Source organism: Canis lupus, chromosome 3, assembly GCF_048164855.1.
Source record: "Canis lupus baileyi chromosome 3, mCanLup2.hap1, whole genome shotgun sequence".
Taxonomy (NCBI): Eukaryota; Metazoa; Chordata; class Mammalia; order Carnivora; family Canidae; genus Canis; species Canis lupus.
In genome coordinates, this window is record NC_132840.1 from 77610063 (window position 1) to 77627563 (window position 17501).

General features: G+C 46.4%; 1 protein-coding gene across 4 annotated transcripts in view; it reads left to right on the forward strand.

Moving 5' to 3' along the window:
* The window catches only part of UBASH3B (ubiquitin associated and SH3 domain containing B), a 139316-nt gene that overhangs the window by 109303 nt on the left and 12512 nt on the right, over positions 1–17501 (forward strand). For 3 of the 4 annotated variants that reach the window (XM_072822413.1, XM_072822414.1, XM_072822415.1), the window contains exons 5-11: positions 1423–1592; positions 5840–6048; positions 10308–10437; positions 11771–11891; positions 12520–12642; positions 14120–14212; positions 15392–15536. In XM_072822413.1, coding sequence (XP_072678514.1) covers positions 1423–1592; positions 5840–6048; positions 10308–10437; positions 11771–11891; positions 12520–12642; positions 14120–14212; positions 15392–15536 — 991 coding nt within the window. The remainder of the gene's footprint in view (positions 1–1422; positions 1593–5839; positions 6049–10307; positions 10438–11770; positions 11892–12519; positions 12643–14119; positions 14213–15391; positions 15537–17501) is intronic. The other variant, XM_072822416.1, reaches the window with a different exon arrangement.

Sequence of the window (17501 nt, forward strand, 5' to 3'; positions counted from 1 at the left end):
CCCCCTGGTGGTGACTGGGACAACTGGGTGGCTGCTGCAGCTCCTTGCCTTCTTGTGTGCAGAGCTGGCCATCCCATCTTGGCCCTAGAACTCAAGCCTTGTTATTCTAGAGTTTTGGGCAGATCCGATTCCTTCTGCAAGTAGATTCAGTGCCCATCATAGGTGGTTTAGGGAGATTCATGCATGTGTATTCAATCATCTACCGAATACTAAAAGCCTATAATGTTTGGAACCCTGATATGTTGCTAACAGGACCCAGAAAGCCTTTGCCTCATGGGGACTCACACCACAGAAATACACTCCAGTATAACAGAAAGAGAGCCAGCTGCTACTTCTATCTCCCTGTGACATGAGCAAGCCGCTTAATTTCTCAAGTTCCCTATCTTCCCTCTGGTTGTATCTTCTTGGACAGTAGATGGATCTCCCCCATGCAAGAATGTACAAAAGAGAAATAAAATCCAATTGTCTATGTAGGGAGATTGGTTTTTTTTTTTTACTACTTACAGAGTCTTAGAGGAATAGTCTGTATACTTAAAAAAAAGGGAAGGAAACCACTGGTTTAAAGATTTTATTTATCTATTCATGAGAGACACACAGAGAGGCAGAGACACAGGCAGAGGGAGAAGCAGGCTCCTTGCAGGGAGCCCAACTTGGGACTCGATCCTGGGTCTCCAGGATCAGGCCCTGGGCCAAAGGTGGCGCTAAACCATTGAGCCCCCCGGGCTGCCCCTAAACCAGTGGTTTTCAATCAGGGAGGTGATACCTCCCAGGGGACATGTGGCAATGTCTGGAGTCATTTTTGGTTGCCACAGCTCAGGGTGGGTGCTACCCGAATCTAGTAGGGAGGGACCAGGGATGTGGGTAAAGACACACCCCACCCCACCCCCCCAATGAAGAATTATCTACCCAAGTGCTGCTGGGAAACCCTGTTGTGAATTTTGAAAATATTCCATCTTATTCCCTGGTTCCTCCATCAGAGTCACCCAGACGCTAAGAGACCTGGTCTCAAAGTGAAGGCAATATAGCTTTGGCACTCACATAATGACAAAACTTCTTTATTTCTACATAAATTAGCTCACCCTTCCATGTCTTGGTTTCCTCATCTGAATGGTGGGCTGGTGATAGTGTGTTGGGAGGAAAAGCCAACCCAAACGATGAGCCTTCTGCTGATCCGCAGCTCCTACGGAAGAGCCAGGTTGTATAGCTCTTAACCTCTCAGATTGTAGGTTCATTCAGGATCCTTTACCCCCTCCTCTCCCCTTATTCTGCTGCTGTGAAGGAGGGAAATGGGTTTTGTCTGGACAAGGGACTCCCTCCTTTGTCACTTGGGAGAATTTACAAGGGCACCCTTCTGTGCTCCTTGAGTCTCCGCCATCGCTATGATGACCACCTTCTAATAACCGTTTCCTTCCTTCCTTCTAGAAGTCCATGTGGAACCTCATAAGAAGCAGCTTCATGTAACCCTCGCTTACCACTTTCAAGCTAGCCACCTACCCACCCTGGAGAAACTAGCTCAGAACATTGATGTCAAACTTGGCTGCGACTGGGTGGCCACCATATTCTCACGAGATATCCGGTTCGCTAACCATGAGGTAACGTCTCACCGTGGCTTCTGACGCCACTGGAGGTGCAGGGGCGCAGACACAATCAAAAGCACTTGCAGCTCACTGCTGTAGAGAGATTGGTGCCAAAGGAAAGCAGCGAAGTGAGCACCAGACCAGGAGTCAGTCGGCCCACAATTTTCTCCGGGATCTCCCTGCCTCCCCCGGGAAGCTTGGAGCTGGCACCCTTCCTCCCTGGGTCCCAAGCGACTCCTCGGTGTACTGCTCCCATTGCTTTGTCTGCCCTGCCAACCTCACTGGGCTGATGCAGAAATGAAATGGGAGGATAGAAAAGTATGTAGGAAAAATTTTAATTCTATAAATTCATGGGGTCCATGAAAGACCTCAGCCAGATTTTAGGTGAGGAGAATGCAGAAATACCGGGGGGGGGAGGGGAATCTGTGATCACATAATTAACAGATACTTGCTAAGTATCGATGGCATGTAAGTTACCATGGAACATACGAGATTTTTAAAACATGGTCTTGTCCTCAAGGAGTTTGAGTCTAGTAGGGGAGAGGGAAGAGACACACGAAATAAAAACAGAGACCACATGTTGTGACAGTCTGTGTGCTTCCCTCGTGGGAGCCAAGAGTGGGACCACTGGCTCCCAGTGCATGTGGAAAGGTTGGCATAACCCCAGCATCCTCCTTTGGAGAGAATCGGTATTGATTTCCAAAACAAGCCCACGTGCCACTCTGAACAGTAATATTGCCCTTTATTTTTCTGAAGGAGAAGCTGAGATCCAAAGAGAATAACTGGCTGGTCCATAGCAAACTAGCAATTTAGGGCCAGAGCTGAAGCCAGAACCCAGGGATCCTGAGCAATAAAGACAAGCAACACATCTTTTAAAAAAGAAAACAAAAAACAAAAAACCCACAGTTTGATGAAAAATTTGTCATCCAATTTAATTACATTTATGAAACAGTATTTGATTTGCTTCCCAATTTTTCAACAGCAAAAGGACTGACGTTGTTAGTTTACCTAGCTTTTAAAAAAAAAAAATCTCTGTTAGACATTAAAAATATATGAAAAACAGTTGGAGTCTCAGGGTCTCAGGGTCTAGAGAGTGGGAGTGTTGAAAGGAGCCAACCCATGAACCAAGGGCCTGTGAGTGTCAGGGACATGCAGCTCTGTCAGACCCTGCTGACGGGAATGTCGTGTCCTCCTTCCAAGTTCATTTGACGGAAGTTTCTGGAAAGACACAACAAGGAGACGGGCTGGATCTGACTTAAGAATTGTGACAGCTCCCGGAATTGCTTAGGAGGAGTCCTAAATATAACAGGGGAGGTGTGGCTGACTAGGTTCCTTACAAGGACAGAGCGGGGGTGGGGGAAAAGTCAAGGGTTGGGTGTAGATGGACGGAGGGAAGTCACCTTTCTAGGAGAAGGAAGGTGGCAATGGAATTTTCCAGGAGTATCTTCTAATCAACACTGCCCTCCAGTTAACTCAGAGGGTAATTGCTTTTCAGCCTGACCCACATTCCGCTCAATTGGCATGGAGGTAAAGAGGCAGCAGGCGCCCGCGCGAAGTATTTTCTAAAAATAACTTGGCCTCTTTTATCTCGTATTTGTAAAAGCTCATTTATTACCCTTCCTTCCGATACGGCTGGCTCTCCGAGGTCATCTGGCTCTACCTGAGCCCCCCTTGCATATAAAAACCTTCCCTTGTCTGCCTTCTTCTGTCCCCCGGGAGGGAGGTTGGATGGATCGTGCCAGGGAGGCCAGCAGACGTCCAGAGACGGACAGCGGTTTGGACAAGGGCACTCAGCAGGCCACGCTTAGGAGCGCATCCAGGGCTCAGCCCTCTGCCGCCGCCCACTTTGGTTTTGGGCTCGCAAATGTCTCTCTGTACGTTGTGTAGTCTTCCCTGTTCGTGATGACGTGAGGCCACGCCGGTTTTCTATGCCAAGTGATAGAAATCTGAAGGAGGACAGCAATACACAAAAAGCACCCATGGCTCCAGATCCCGGCTCCATCCGTGTGGCGGTCGTTAGGTTCGCTTCTGCAGCTCCTAGAACACTCCCATCCTTGGTTGTTGTGTCACGGTACAGTGGCGAGAGTATTTTGCTGGACTGTTGCTGTCGTGTGGGCTCCACGAGAAGATGACGGAAGGGTCCTGGTAGAGGCAGCACAGCGTGGCTGCAGCAACAGAATTGCCGTTGCTACGAGAAGCTTCGAAGTCAAGGAGGTTAGGTTCCTACAATCACAAAGGGCTGCTGCTGCCCGTACAAAGGGAGAAAAACTAGAGTCAACCATTCTTACAGGTAAACACTAAACATAAAGAGGTATAATGCGGTGCAGAACGCGGCCTGTGTCCTGCCAACTCTCGAACGTAGGTTGACTTTTCGCATGTGCTTCTGGTGAGCGGAATGGGCTGCGGGGACACGGGCACCAGTTATAATTTGAGATTTGCTGCTATGTCTTATTTTATTGTTTATCCAGTAAATTAGAGCTACCCTCTGCTTAGGACACACGGCCCCCTAACGCTCCTTTGTTGTGCCTCTGTTTCCCGGGATGCAACCTAGAGATAGAAAACTCACCCCCACCAAGCGATAGGAGGAAGGTGTTCTCATCCGAAGTCACTTTGAGTTTCTCAATGGAAAAGAAAGTTCTTGGCCAAAGGCATAATTAGTCAAAACTATGCTGTTCTTGAGTATCTAAGAGACATGAGTTTCGACTTGTTCCCCCTATGACTTGGTACCCCTCTCCACCCTGTTCCAGGAAAGGGAGGGTTCCTTTGGGTGCATCATCACATACCTAGCTTAGAGAGTTGGGTTTTTTTCTTTCCTAAGCTGTTTTCACAGCCCAGCAGAAAACCTCCCTGGCTAGTTCGGAACGGCGGTTTGAGCACGAATGTGTCGGAAAAACAAGGGAAGTAGTGGGAGGGGAACAGGGACAAAGATCTGGAGCTGAAAGATCTGTGTGTTTTCACTTCCATTCTCCGAGGGGAAAAAAAAAAAAAAAAAGATCACCTCTTTTTGCCAATGCCCTCCTTAGAGAATTCCAGAAGGAAATCCGTTATAACATGTTCTGATGTGTCTCCTTGACAGATACCGGCGAGCTGGTTAGCCCACAAGCAGAGTCCAGGGGTCAGGCTAGAAGGAAAAATCAGGCGTCATGGTTCAATAGACATAATTATGCACCTTCTGTGTACAGGCTCTGACCTATAGAGTTTTTCCTTAGATTGTCTTATTAACTTTTATAGTCCAGGCATTATTTTCCAGATGAGAAAAGGGAAGCCAAACAGGGTTAAAAACCTGAAGGTGGAACCAGAAGAGTTAGCCTGCCACTAAGGACTTCAGGACTGTGGGAAAGACTGTTCAAGCATCTCCCTCCGTCATTGTGTTCATTGTGAAATAAATAGGAAAGGAAGTATTTTCCTTACTATGGAGGGCCCTTGCTATAAATGAAAAAACAGGAAAATGTTTTCTAAAGCATCTTCATGCTGATGCCATTTATATATATATATATCGAGAAAGGAGGCAAAAAATCAAATAAGGCAGCCAAACAGCGTGGCCAATGGTTGGCTCTGAAGGCTCTTTTGGAGCCCAAAGAAGGAAACACGTGGTCTCCATCTGTTCGCTGGTGAAAGCTGGTTACATGGACAAACACACCGATGGCTGTGAAAGATATTTTTCTTTCAAGGTCTTTGTGAGAAATGTAGGTTTAAAGAAAGCTCCTTGAAGGCAGAGACTGTCTTGTTGAAGCCTCTGAGATACACATAAAGGGAAATGCATCGGTCCCCACGCCTGCCTACAGAAGAGTGTCCCCACCCAGCCCATCTGTAACCCCCAGATGGAAGACTGACTTTCCATAAGCAGAATTTCAAGTGTCTATTATGGTGCCGACCCCAGCACATGGAGAAGGGGAAACCAGGTCCAACCCCATATGTACAGCAGCTTAATAGAGCGCCTACGGGCTTGCAGATGAACTCCCCAAAACTGTATGTGAATCCTGACAGGAAGAAAGACATGCCCGAAGGAAAGTCTGGAGCCATCTAGCAGCACCAGGCACACGCCCATCATACCCTGGGAAAAAAAGGGTGAAAAAAAAAAAAAAAAAGACATGTTTTCTGATCTGAGTCCAAATCTATTCCAAGTCTGCAGACCCCCGGGGCGCCTGTAAATGTCAGCATCTGGATGTGCGCGCCGTTAAAGTGGGACACACAGATGTGCCCTGAAGGCACTCACACTGGGTGGGATGTGGGCCTTACTCTTCCCTCTCTTCCTCTTTCAGACATTACAGGTGATCTACCCCTACACCCCACAAAATGATGATGAGCTGGAGCTGACCCCGGGGGACTTCATCTTTATGTCTCCCATGGAGCAGACCAGCACCAGCGAGGGCTGGATCTATGGCACCTCCTTAACCACAGGCTGCTCCGGGCTCCTGCCCGAGAATTACATCACCAAGGCTGACGAGTGCAGCACCTGGATATTTCATGGGTGAGCAGACTCAAGGTCTTTGCCCGCTGCTTTGGGAAGAACACTGCAGCCTGGGAGGAGGTGGTGGGGAAGCAGACGTGAGTCTGGCCACACGTGGCAGCAGGAACAGGAAACAGAAGTTCATGGGGAAGAAAGCTGTAGGTTCAGGGCATTCGGGATAGGGCTGGTGGGGGGGCATGGGAAAAATGATGGATGGATCCACTCTCCTGCTGTCTGCTGAGTTCCTGATCAGAGACTACCTAGAAGCTGCTCGTTAGGGTCCATCTCTCTGGCTGAACTGTGGGGCATCCCAGTGCTGAGACTTCATGGCTGTTGGGCTTCTGGATCCTTCGTCCTGGGTTATTGCTCAAGAGTGGTCTGACTCCCCAGAACAGCTGGGCAGGTTCCCATGATGCCAGCCGGACCAGTAGTGAGAGGGTTTGCAAGGCTCAGGGGACCTACCTGCCCCTCGCCTGTTGGGCAACCCTGAGCAAGTCCCCAGACTTGGCACATAAATGCCGAGATGAGAGGGACCGTCTAAGGAAATGGGCAACTGCCAGAACCTTAAGGTGACACACGGTGGCCCTAGTCCTCTTTAGAGTCATAACTTTGCACCCACCTCTCACTACTGTTTTACCCGCCAAACCAAACTGGTCCCATGTTCAGAGCGGCCTGTGTCATATGGCCAGCTTTGTCTGGATAGATAAATCAGGAACGAGAGGCACCTTCTCATTCTTCATCGGAGCAGCGCAAAGCCAGCCCTTCCCTGGCGTACTCGGGCATCTGGCCAGGGCGTGCACGCTGGTTTGTTTTTCCTCCCTCTTGTTCTTGCCATGTGCCAACGCGGCTGAGAGCCGGAAGCTCTGAGCACCAGCTGCGTGGTGTGTCGAACATTGTTATTACTGCCATAAAAGAGAAGCAGAGAGGGGCAATTTTCGTGAGTGTTTTGCCTGGAGGGAGAAAAGAAAAAAAGGTTCTCTACCCCAGTTAGTGGCAAGCAGACAAACCACAAACCCAGAGATGGGAAAGAACATCTTCCTTAATGATCCCCTGCCCCTCAATCCCTGCCTCTTCCTTCGAGCCCTCCCCCATCCCCGCCCAGGAGCATTCTGTGGCACCATTGGGAGGTCAAAGCTGCTTCATGTTCCCCTAAACGTTGGTTGTTTGGAAAGGTTTCTGAACATCTAAGTTGGTTTTCCAAGGTCAACATTTTATCCCCATGAAAACAAGTGAAGCGTAATACGTGAATACAAGACGAGGAAGATGATTTGTCTGGTGATGCACAGCTCTCACATCACTTTTTATAGTCAGCTTCTAAGTGGGAGAAAAGGGATAGAAGCCCTCCTGACCCCTATCAGGTCAGTGTTTCCAGATCCACTCCCATCCAAACTGGAGCTCAGGCCAAAACATGGGAACACTGGTTCATGGACCACAGGGAGGTTCTCATGTCCTCTCCTTTTAGTTGAAGAGATTACTAGCGATGATATTGACCTGGGAACCATGTCTGAAATTATTTTTTTAAGATTTTATTTATTCGTGAGAGACACACAGAGAGAGGCAGAGACACAGGCAGAGGGAGAAGCAGGCTCCCCGCGGGGAGCCAGATGTGGGACTCGATCCCAGGACCCCAGGATCATGACCAGAGCTGAAGGCAGGTGCCCAACCACTGAGCCTCCCAGATGCCCCACCATGTCTGAAATTAAACTCTCAGCTGTCACATTCAGTGCTGGTCAGAGTGGGGAAGTACTAACTAGGCTTTAGGACACCTTAATTAAGACTTTGAGTGTTTATTCCAGTAGTTTCGGGTTCAATTCCTAACACTCCTACTTAAAAGCTGTGTGACGTTGGCCAAGTTACATCACCCGTCTGAGCTCCTGTTCATTATTATCAGATGGCGATAACAATTGCATTTGCCTCACAGGGGTGTTATGAAGACTGCAAGAAAGGACTTTACATTGATCAGTGCCACAGGTGCAACAGCACTGAGTCTAAAGAGCCGTCAGCTTTTCTTTTCTCTCCAACTTGTGTTTTCCAGTCCTCTCCTACATGCTTGTCGAATCAAACATCTCTTCTACAGAGGTGACCCTACAGAAGAACTGCACTTTCCTATATAACCCCAGAAGCAGAAATGACTTAAGGAGGCTCCCTCTAAGATCTTCTCTCTCCCCTAACCAAAGTTAGCCTTGAGGGGGGTGGGGGTAGAGCCCCACAAGATGCTCAAATCACCTGGCTGCCTTGATGGGAAGTTGCCGAGGGGATCCAAGCAACAAGTAGGGACGTAGGGTCAGTTGCCCTTCACAACCCTTTCTTTCTGCCCTGTTCTTCTTCTAAGTCCCTCCTAAGGAAAGTTTTTCCTACCACCCTTATTAGGGCATCTTGCCCAGTTCCAAGTGTCTCTAGGTACTTGTCAGTTGGTGAAGCCCCATCATGTCCTTTGAAGTGCAGGTGTGGGCGGCTGGCCACCCTTCTGGGCTATCTATACAGGACTGATGTGTCCTAGGGAGGTGCCAGCGTCCCCCCTTGTACTTGAGATATTCTGGGTATCAGGCATCGGCTTCCTCCCTATGCTACTCTCAACATAAAGCCTCTGACTATTGTCTTATTGGAACTGACAGCACCCAACTGTCTCAGAGTGAGTCAGGTCCTTTGATTACGATGACAGTCGAGAAGGAGGTTGGCATTCTCCTTGCCAACCGAGCGGAAGAAGAGGGAGAGGGAGAGAGACAGAAGGGATTCTTCAGTGTCTTCACAGCTATAACAAAGCAATGAAATTAAGGGACGTGTACAAGCAAGATGTCAAGACTACTCCATCTATCCAGACATTTCAGGTCCTGAGGCTTTGATGAATCAGACAGTGAAACTGAATTTTCCTTAATGGTGATGTTTGCAAAGAGAACGCCTGTCTATCAGACTGTGCAAATGGCACTAGATTTTCTTGGTCTACAGTTGCTTAATTTTTTCAGCAGGTCTCCTGGGCTGCACATCACACTTGCTGACGCAGCTTTGTTAGGCTGCTGCTTCCCAGGTCCCACCCCAGATCTGCTGAATCACAATCTGTGACAAGTCGGGCCCAGGCTTCCCCGGTGACTCTGATGCGCGCAAGGGCTGAAATGTCTCGTTTTCAGGGCAGGAGGCTTCTGAAACCTTCGTGTCTAAGTAGGATGAGTCTGTATACAGTTACAGAGGGGGACACTTCAGAGTCCCCAAGTTATTAAAAATCATAGCATTTAAAAAGATGTTTTCCTGACAACCACTTAGCTTTATTATATTGAATATAAAAAGTTGTTTTCCAAGCTGAATTTCAAGGACTACTACCGTGTTAAAATTAAATATACCTGAACAGATGAGGTCAACAGGTACAAGCCAGGACTGGGCTGAGCCAACTGGAATGAATGGCTCCCCTAGTTCTAAAGAAGCAGGAAATCTAAAATGTAAATGCTCTCCTTTGAACACTGCTCGGTGATGCAGAAGGAGATGTTCATTGGATTTGCCTCATGACCATATTTAAATTGCAGTGTTTATTAGATAAAGCCTTTTGGAGGCCCTGTTAATCAAAATAATTTAAACATGGCATAATTTGCTGCCTGTCAGCGAGACCTCTTTGGGGCTTCTGTAGTTAGTGTTACACCCAGAGATGAGAGTTCTTGGCTCACAGCTCTCTACATCTGGTGAGAATGGCCTCCTCTGAAATAATTCTGTACTTAATCGTCTGGTTGGAGGTATTATTACGATGGGGAGAAGGGCAGGGCGAGTGAAGACAGAGGAATGGGGGAGAGTGGCCACAAGGCTTCCCTGATCATTAGGACCCGCAGGCCAAGTGGTAGCGATAGTAAAAATCCTCTAATTTGTCAGTTCCGATGGAAGTCACCATGGACAAATTAAAGGCAACAGGGATTGGGTGGTTGTTGTTTTTTTTTTCTTTTGAGCCAGAGGAGTAGCTGGAAACAATGGTACAAAATTGATAACTCATTATTCTTTAACATGCCTCGGCGCCAGGCACGCCTGTGGCATGCTGATTGGCACAAAATCAGGGTCCCTTCCCCGCCCAGAGAGACGAACACATCTGTTCCAAGTACAGAAATCCATCCACCCCTCATTTAGTGAGTGCAAGGCTGCAGTATGAAACAAGATGTTCCTCTCCAGAAACGGGGTGTCCTCTGCTCAGCTGCCCTGCCCAGGGCCTGGGTCCTGCTACCGCCTGCAGTCCCATGGACCTCGAGGGTGACTTGCTGATGACTTCCACCTAAAACAGACACCATCTTTCTTATCTTCTCCTGCAGTTCTTACTCGATCTTAAACACAGCATCTAACGCTCTCTCATTTGGTGATGGCATGTTGGAGAGGCGGCAGTATGAGGACCAGGTTCTGGGGGAGACGGCGCCCCTGACTATCATCTGCCAGCCCACGCAGGTAACACTGACCGGCAGGGTCACATCCTCAACTCTACTCAGGATTCACTGGGCACTTACTTGCTAAGCAGGAGGGCTTGCCCTGGCTGCCCCAAAGGGTCCCCGATCTCTTGGGGGAGAAAGGGGCACAAAATCATAAAAGATACATAGGAATTCAAGGCTAGGAAGAGCCATGTAGGTGGTCCTGGCAGCATCTACCACGTGTGGGTCTAGGCTGGTAGAGAAGGTGGCTCTGCAAAGAGGAGGATGTGTTATCTGTAAAGTCATAATGGTTCTATCTCAGAGGTCAGTGTGAGATTAAAAAAAAAAAAAAAAAAGGCCCTTTGCACAGTGCCTGGCACATGGTGAGTGCTCACGTATGTCTGAGGGCTCGATATATGCCAGGAGCATTGCAGAAGGGAGGAGTGGGGGTGGGGATCGTTCTGAACAACCAAGACAAAGGAAAGTTAAGGATCAAGAGACTAGATCACGTTGGCTTGGAGCCCAGGGCTTGAATCAGAGGAGAATGGGAAAAGAAGCAGGAAAGATCATCCCTCTATCCCACATATTAACCCTGTCAGGGCAACTAACCGGCCACAAATGTAAAGTGCTGGCCACACTAGCGAGACTGGGAATAGCCAACTATCGGAAAGAAGGAACATAGAAACATCTATAAGGATCCACCCAGCAGTGATAGAATCCAAAGTCATTTGGACATGCCTTTGACTAGACAGGCCTATTTCATCACTCAGAGGGAGCAACTGTCCTCCTGAACCATTTCTGGGAACACCAACAACGCATGTAGTCAGACGACAGCGCCAAAAGTGAGATCAGGATACTCAAAGCTCGGGGAGACCATGGGGCCAGATGGTCTAACCACCATGTGTTAGAGGTGAGGCAGACCGTTTTGTGATAAAAGTCCTTGCTCCCTGAAGTTGTTGATGAAGTATCCCTTTAGGGGAGGACTAGATGGCTGGCTGTACATACTGGCTAGTTTTCCCTCTGGGCCATAACTCAAGTGGTCTTCACGTTTTAGTACTGGCCAAATGCTACTCCTTCTAACCACCACAGCAACAGCAAGGGTGAGACGGTCTTTGCAACCCTCTGGTTTTGCAAAACAGCTGCAATTCATCTCATTCGAGCCTCAGAATAACTTGTGAGGTCTGTAGGATGAGTCTTAGTGCCCCCATTTTACAGACAGGCCAACCTAAATCCGAGGTAGTTATGGGATTTGCCCTTGTTCTACACTGGTAGAATTTGTTCTAGAGCTCAGCTCTGTTCATCTGGCACCTGGCTCCAGGACATGTTCACTTTCTTATGTGCTTCCCCCACTAATAGCCTTTCTTTCCCTGCAGCCTCTGAGGGTCAGTAGCCAGCCCGGCCCTCAAAAGAGATGCCTCTTTGTGTGTCGGCATGGTGAGAGGATGGATGTTGTGTTCGGGAAGTACTGGCTATCCCAGTGCTTTGATGCCAAAGGTGAGTGGTTAGTTGACCTGCTTAGCATTGGCATACCTATTATGGCCTCTGGGGGGCACAGTCCAGCTACATTTGTCTAGATGGAGTCCTTTATGGTCTCTGAGCTATAGGAAATGCCTATAATCTGCCACAATGTAAGTCCTTCCTAATGGTCTTGAATGTTACTGAAGGGGAAAGTGTCCTTGTCCCCATTCTATTAACTGGGACACCGGGGACCAAAGAAGGCAAATGTCTTGCCCATGGTCATTTGGCAGAGGCCTAGACAGGTGTCCTGATTCTGTGGCCAGAATTTCCTCCATTAAGTCACCCTGGATAATTTTGGTTCCAATTTCATTTGAGTGGCATGTCTTAAGACTGGGAGGTTTTCATCTCTCAGAATCTTCCTGCTTTAGGATGTGTGGTTGTTACTTTCACCTAAAAACTATCTCTTATCACTTTTGTCAACCAGAATGCAGGAGTGGATTCCCAGACTCTACCAAAGGAAACGTGTCAGCTTCAATATTTTCTAGAAAAGTTCAGTTCCCTTTCTTTGGCCAAAAAGGAATGGAAAACGGAGGGCCATCAGGATCAACAACAGAAGTCCTAAGGAAAACAAAGTCATCCTTTTACTTTTTTTTTTTTTTTCCAGGCCGCTACATACGCACCAACCTGAACATGCCTCATAGCTTACCTCAGCGGAGTGGTGGTTTCCGGGATTATGAGAAAGATGCTCCGATCACCGTGTTTGGATGTATGCAAGCAAGACTGGTGGGTAAGTGTCCTGGAGTGATTGCACAGCCTTTCCTGGCTACGTCTACAAAAGACTGGTTCCAGTGGGTATGCCAGGACACTTTCTACAGCTCTCTACAAGTTTCCTACAAGTAGTTTATTTCCCCGATTCAAAAGCGATTTATTTATTACACAACCATGAAGTTCCGAACACTGTGCTTGGCACTGGGCTAGTTTACCACAGTGAATGAGGTATGATCCCTTGAGGGCTGTATGGCCCAGTGATGGGGCAAGGTCAGCTTCTAGTGCAGGGGTGAGGAGGAGAGGAGAGAAGCCTGGAATGGCTAGATGTAGGGAAGCCAATTGATCCTTTGAAAATAGTCAGTTCTGGGGTGCCTGGGTGGCCCAGTTGGTTGGGTGTCTGCCTTCGGCTCAGGTCATGATCACAGGGTCCTGGAATTGAGCTCTGCATTAGGCTCCCTGCTCAGAGGGGAGAGTCTGCTTCTCCTTCTGCCTCTGCCCTTCCCCATGCTTGCTTGCTCACTCTCTGTCTCTCAAATGAATAAATAAAATCTTCAAAAGATGAGGAAAAGAAAGAAAATGGTCAGTTCTTGCAGGTCTATTCCATACATACCAGGTGGAGACAGCAGCCCTGTCCTGTTCAATCCTCTAACACATTCACTGATCGTTTACTTTGTGCAAGGTCCCATGCTAGGTGTTGGGGATCCAAGTGAGAGCCCCTACCCTCAGAGAAACAGCTTAAAAGTGAATAAATATCATACATCTTGAATAGAACTGTGTGCAGAGTATTATGGGAACATAAAACACACACACACACAGAAGAGGGGAAGAGAAGTCACCTGGACAGAGAAGGAGCAGCAGGGTGGGAAGTGTGTGTCTGGTGGGGAGAACCATAAAAAGTCATAGACGTGGGAAGTAACATCGAAAGTAGTTAGAGAAAAGCTCTTTCCTTCTAGACCATGGCTTGTGAGCCACACGAGATAAGGCTGGTGAGCTGGATAAAGACAAGTTCACAGAAGACCTTGCCCCGCATGGTTATCCAGTAGAGAAAAGAAGCATGTTCCGTGAAGAAAGTGTTGAAGTATCGGGTGTTGGGATTTACCTCTGTTATCTAAGAAGATGACAGGTTGAGATCTTGTTTAGCGCAGGATAAAAGTAAAACAAGATCTAACTGTCACAATATGAACCATCTCGTTTATATCACAAGTGTGAAATCAGAGCATTCTCATGTTTCTGGATCTCTCCTAGATGGATATTTTCCTGCTTGTTAGCTTCAGAGAGAAGGAAAGAAAAAGACAAGAGGGGTCTTCCCTTTGGACTCTTTCACAGAAATGCTGATGAGGGGATGGGCTGGAAACAAGGCTCAAACTGTTGGAGTCTGTGAGCCTCCATTGAAAAAAAGAGGTGTGCAGGGTCTGCCTGCCACCTGCTCCCACGTTAAGCTCCAGCAGAGGCTGCATAAATCCAGCAAGCTGATTCTCCTCTGCCTTCCTTTGCAGGGGAAGCCTTATTGGAGAGCAACACTATTATTGACCATGTCTACTGCTCCCCATCGCTGCGCTGCGTTCAGACCGCATACAACATCTTGAAAGGTTAGACTTGATAAAGGCCCACGGGACTATCCTTCTGCCTCTAGACAGCACTACGCCTAGATTATCCTAGACTTGGGGAACATGCACCAATTGAAAGCTTCACATTTGGAATTTTTAGCAATGATTCTTTTGGAAGGCGTCTGTGCAAGAGTCCCCAAATCATACTCTGGTGGCATAAATGAGACAAAAGGAGGTAGAGAGAGAATTTTTCTCTTGAAAATGTAAAGCCCTCTTGGATGAATGGTAAGCTTGTGAAATATCGTTGTCTGGCAATAATTTGGAGCCTACAGAGTGTGATCCTTTTTTTGCAGTGAAACAGTGAAATCATTTCCTCCCACTCTGCTCTGTTTGCTTCTTGTTTACAGTAGCAACGGTGCTCCTAAGTATCTACAAATCTTAATCATCCCTGTTTCTTTAGTTAATTGGATGACTTTAAAAGCACCGTTGCTATAAAGATCCTCAACTTTCACCCTATAGGGATCTCCATCCTCATTTCACAGGAAGGAAAACTAATAGAAACAGAGTAGAACTGTTCGCTTGTACAAAACAAATGAATGAGCCAGAAATAGCCAAGCCAATGAAGAATTTATACTACCTTGGAGGCTTCTATTTCTTAAGTAAACCAGAATGCATTTATGTATTAAAAAACTGGGCTAAAGCAATATAAAGAAAGCCAAACAGGGACTAGTCGAGTGTGATTACACTTCCATAAAACACCAGACTTGTGCACTGGCACTTGCAAATATTCAAAATTGGATTTTCTGCTGGAGAAAATGAATAATTTACGTGATAACTCAAAAACAGTATAAGCTATTCTGGAGTGGTGGATGCTGAGAGAATTTCTGAAGTCTCTTGGTGAGGCAGTCTTGGGACTTAACCTTAGAAAAAGAAAATCTAGCAGTCACAGAAGTGTATACATTATATGGGTAATGACTTGTGGTTTTTTCTCAAAGTCAGAGACCACTTAGAGCCAGCATACATCCTGTTGGTGTGGCCAGAGTATTAAACTCGTATGTTTGTCACACACGGAAATTAAAACCCCTTGACCAAACCCACATTCTTCCACTTTCCTTTAACCATCTATAGCGACTGGTAGAAAAGAGAATAGAATTTTTATAACAGTTTGGCCTCTGAAACACAGTGCCCATTCCTTCATCTTTGTTTTATTTTACCTCTAAGGTTTACAACAAGAAAATCACTTGAAGATCCGTGTCGAGCCTGGCTTATTTGAGTGGACAAAATGGGTTGCTGGGAACACATTACCTGCGTGGATACCTCCATCAGAGTTAGCTGCCGCCAACCTGAGTGTTGATACAACCTACAGGTAACCGTCTGAGCTGCTGTCTCCCAGAGTCAATGTGGAAGTACTTTTCTACACCAGGTCAGGCTGACTAAGGAGATGAAGGACCAGACCTAGGCCATGGGCAGTTGTCCATATTGGTGGGCGTCAAGTTATGATCTGAAAAACCACAACCGGAGAAAGCCAGCATTCCCTTGTATTTAGTGTGAGTGTGGGTTATATCTCCCTGCACACACATTGGGCTTTCTTGACTTTATTATATCTCTTTCAGTGAATGATAAAACCACTTTGCATTCCAGGATTATGTACCAGCTAAGGATAGTGCTGTTCCAGAAGCTTGTTGGGGAATAAGGGAAATGACAAGGCCTTGCCTTGGACTGTCATTTTTCAAAGCATTTTTAATTATCTTTATCTTCATTTGTTATTGGCTGTAACCCCAGAATATAGGCAAGCCACTTTGGGAAAGCCACTTGTACTCTCTCGTATATTAAAGTCATACATTTAGTGACCACACAAAACAATGATGGCAACAACAACTAACCCCTATTGATCATTTTCTGCATGTCAGGTTGCACTCTGTAATCTGCTTTACTGTCTCCACATCCCTAGTCCTTTGCTTTTTCCATTAGACTAGACTGTACTGGGAGTAAAAGGAAGTGTTTGTAGACAGACTGTAAATGAATAATCCACATGTAAGCAATTAACGTAACTATATTATTATTGGTTAATTCTTAACTATCAAGACTCCACTCAGGTGTTTATAAAATGTCCCTGAGAAGGGATATTCATGCCCATTATAGCGGGGAATTAAGTTCATATTTCTCAAGGCAGAATATGAACCAAGTGACCAATATAAACAGCAATTTCCTCTTTATGATATCCTGTGACCTTTCATTTCAAATACCTACCCAAACCATAAATGAAGGAATGTGAGCTTCTGGCCAAGATAGGAGAAAATATCTTTCTTCCATATTCCTTTTCCTCTTCTATAAATAAAACTTCGGATAACTCCATATCCAAATGTGTGCTACTTGCTTAAAGGAATTAGCATTCTTCAAAAATAAAATCAAACCAATCAATCAGATCCCCTACTAATAATTCAGTTGACCCTTGAACAACTCAGGGGATAAAGGGTGCTGACCCACACACAGTCAAATTCACATATAACTTTATATTTCCCAAAACCTCAACTACTAATTGCCTACTGTTGACCAGAATTATTACCAATGAATAGTCAATTAATACGTATTTTGTATGTTTTATGTATTCTACTGTAGTCTTACAATAAAGTAAGCTAGACAAAAGAAAATGTTAAGAAAACCATAAAATAAACTTACAGTACTATATTTATTTATTTTTTAATTCCACATATAAATGGGCCCACACAGTTCAAACCCATGTTGCTCAAGGCTCAACCATACTTCACATTTTGCCCGATCTACCCGATGGCAATTGTTTTTTCTGCCCTTTGGGGAAAATGGCAATAAATTGTCCCCATGCCAACAGCTCTCATTCCTCTGGACTGGAAAGACGATGAGTTATTGCCAACATTGGCAAAATGACTTTCCTCACTCGCCACTCAGCCCCTCCCAGCCAACCTGGGCCAACCACGTCTTCAGTTTGCATCCTGCAAGTCTTCCCAAGCTCATTTACAAGGTTATCTAGAATCATTCTGTCTGGGCCTTTCAATGCATACGCAGACACACGCACCAACGGTCATACAAGCAGAAGAATGAACATCAGGAACTTGAGGGCCAGGACATGGTTCTTATTCCAGATTTTCTTCTACAGAAAATCAAAATTCATTTCAACCACTTTGCACCCGAGGAGGAGAAAAGGATAAAGCCTAATTCTATAAATCAATTGTGAACATCGACAATAAAGCACGTGAGAGGCACAGCCCCTCTGAAATTAATTATGCCAAATGAGCAGACCTTTTGAAGCAAGTAGTGATGCCCAAGTGATTGAATAAATATGGTGAGCAGAGGG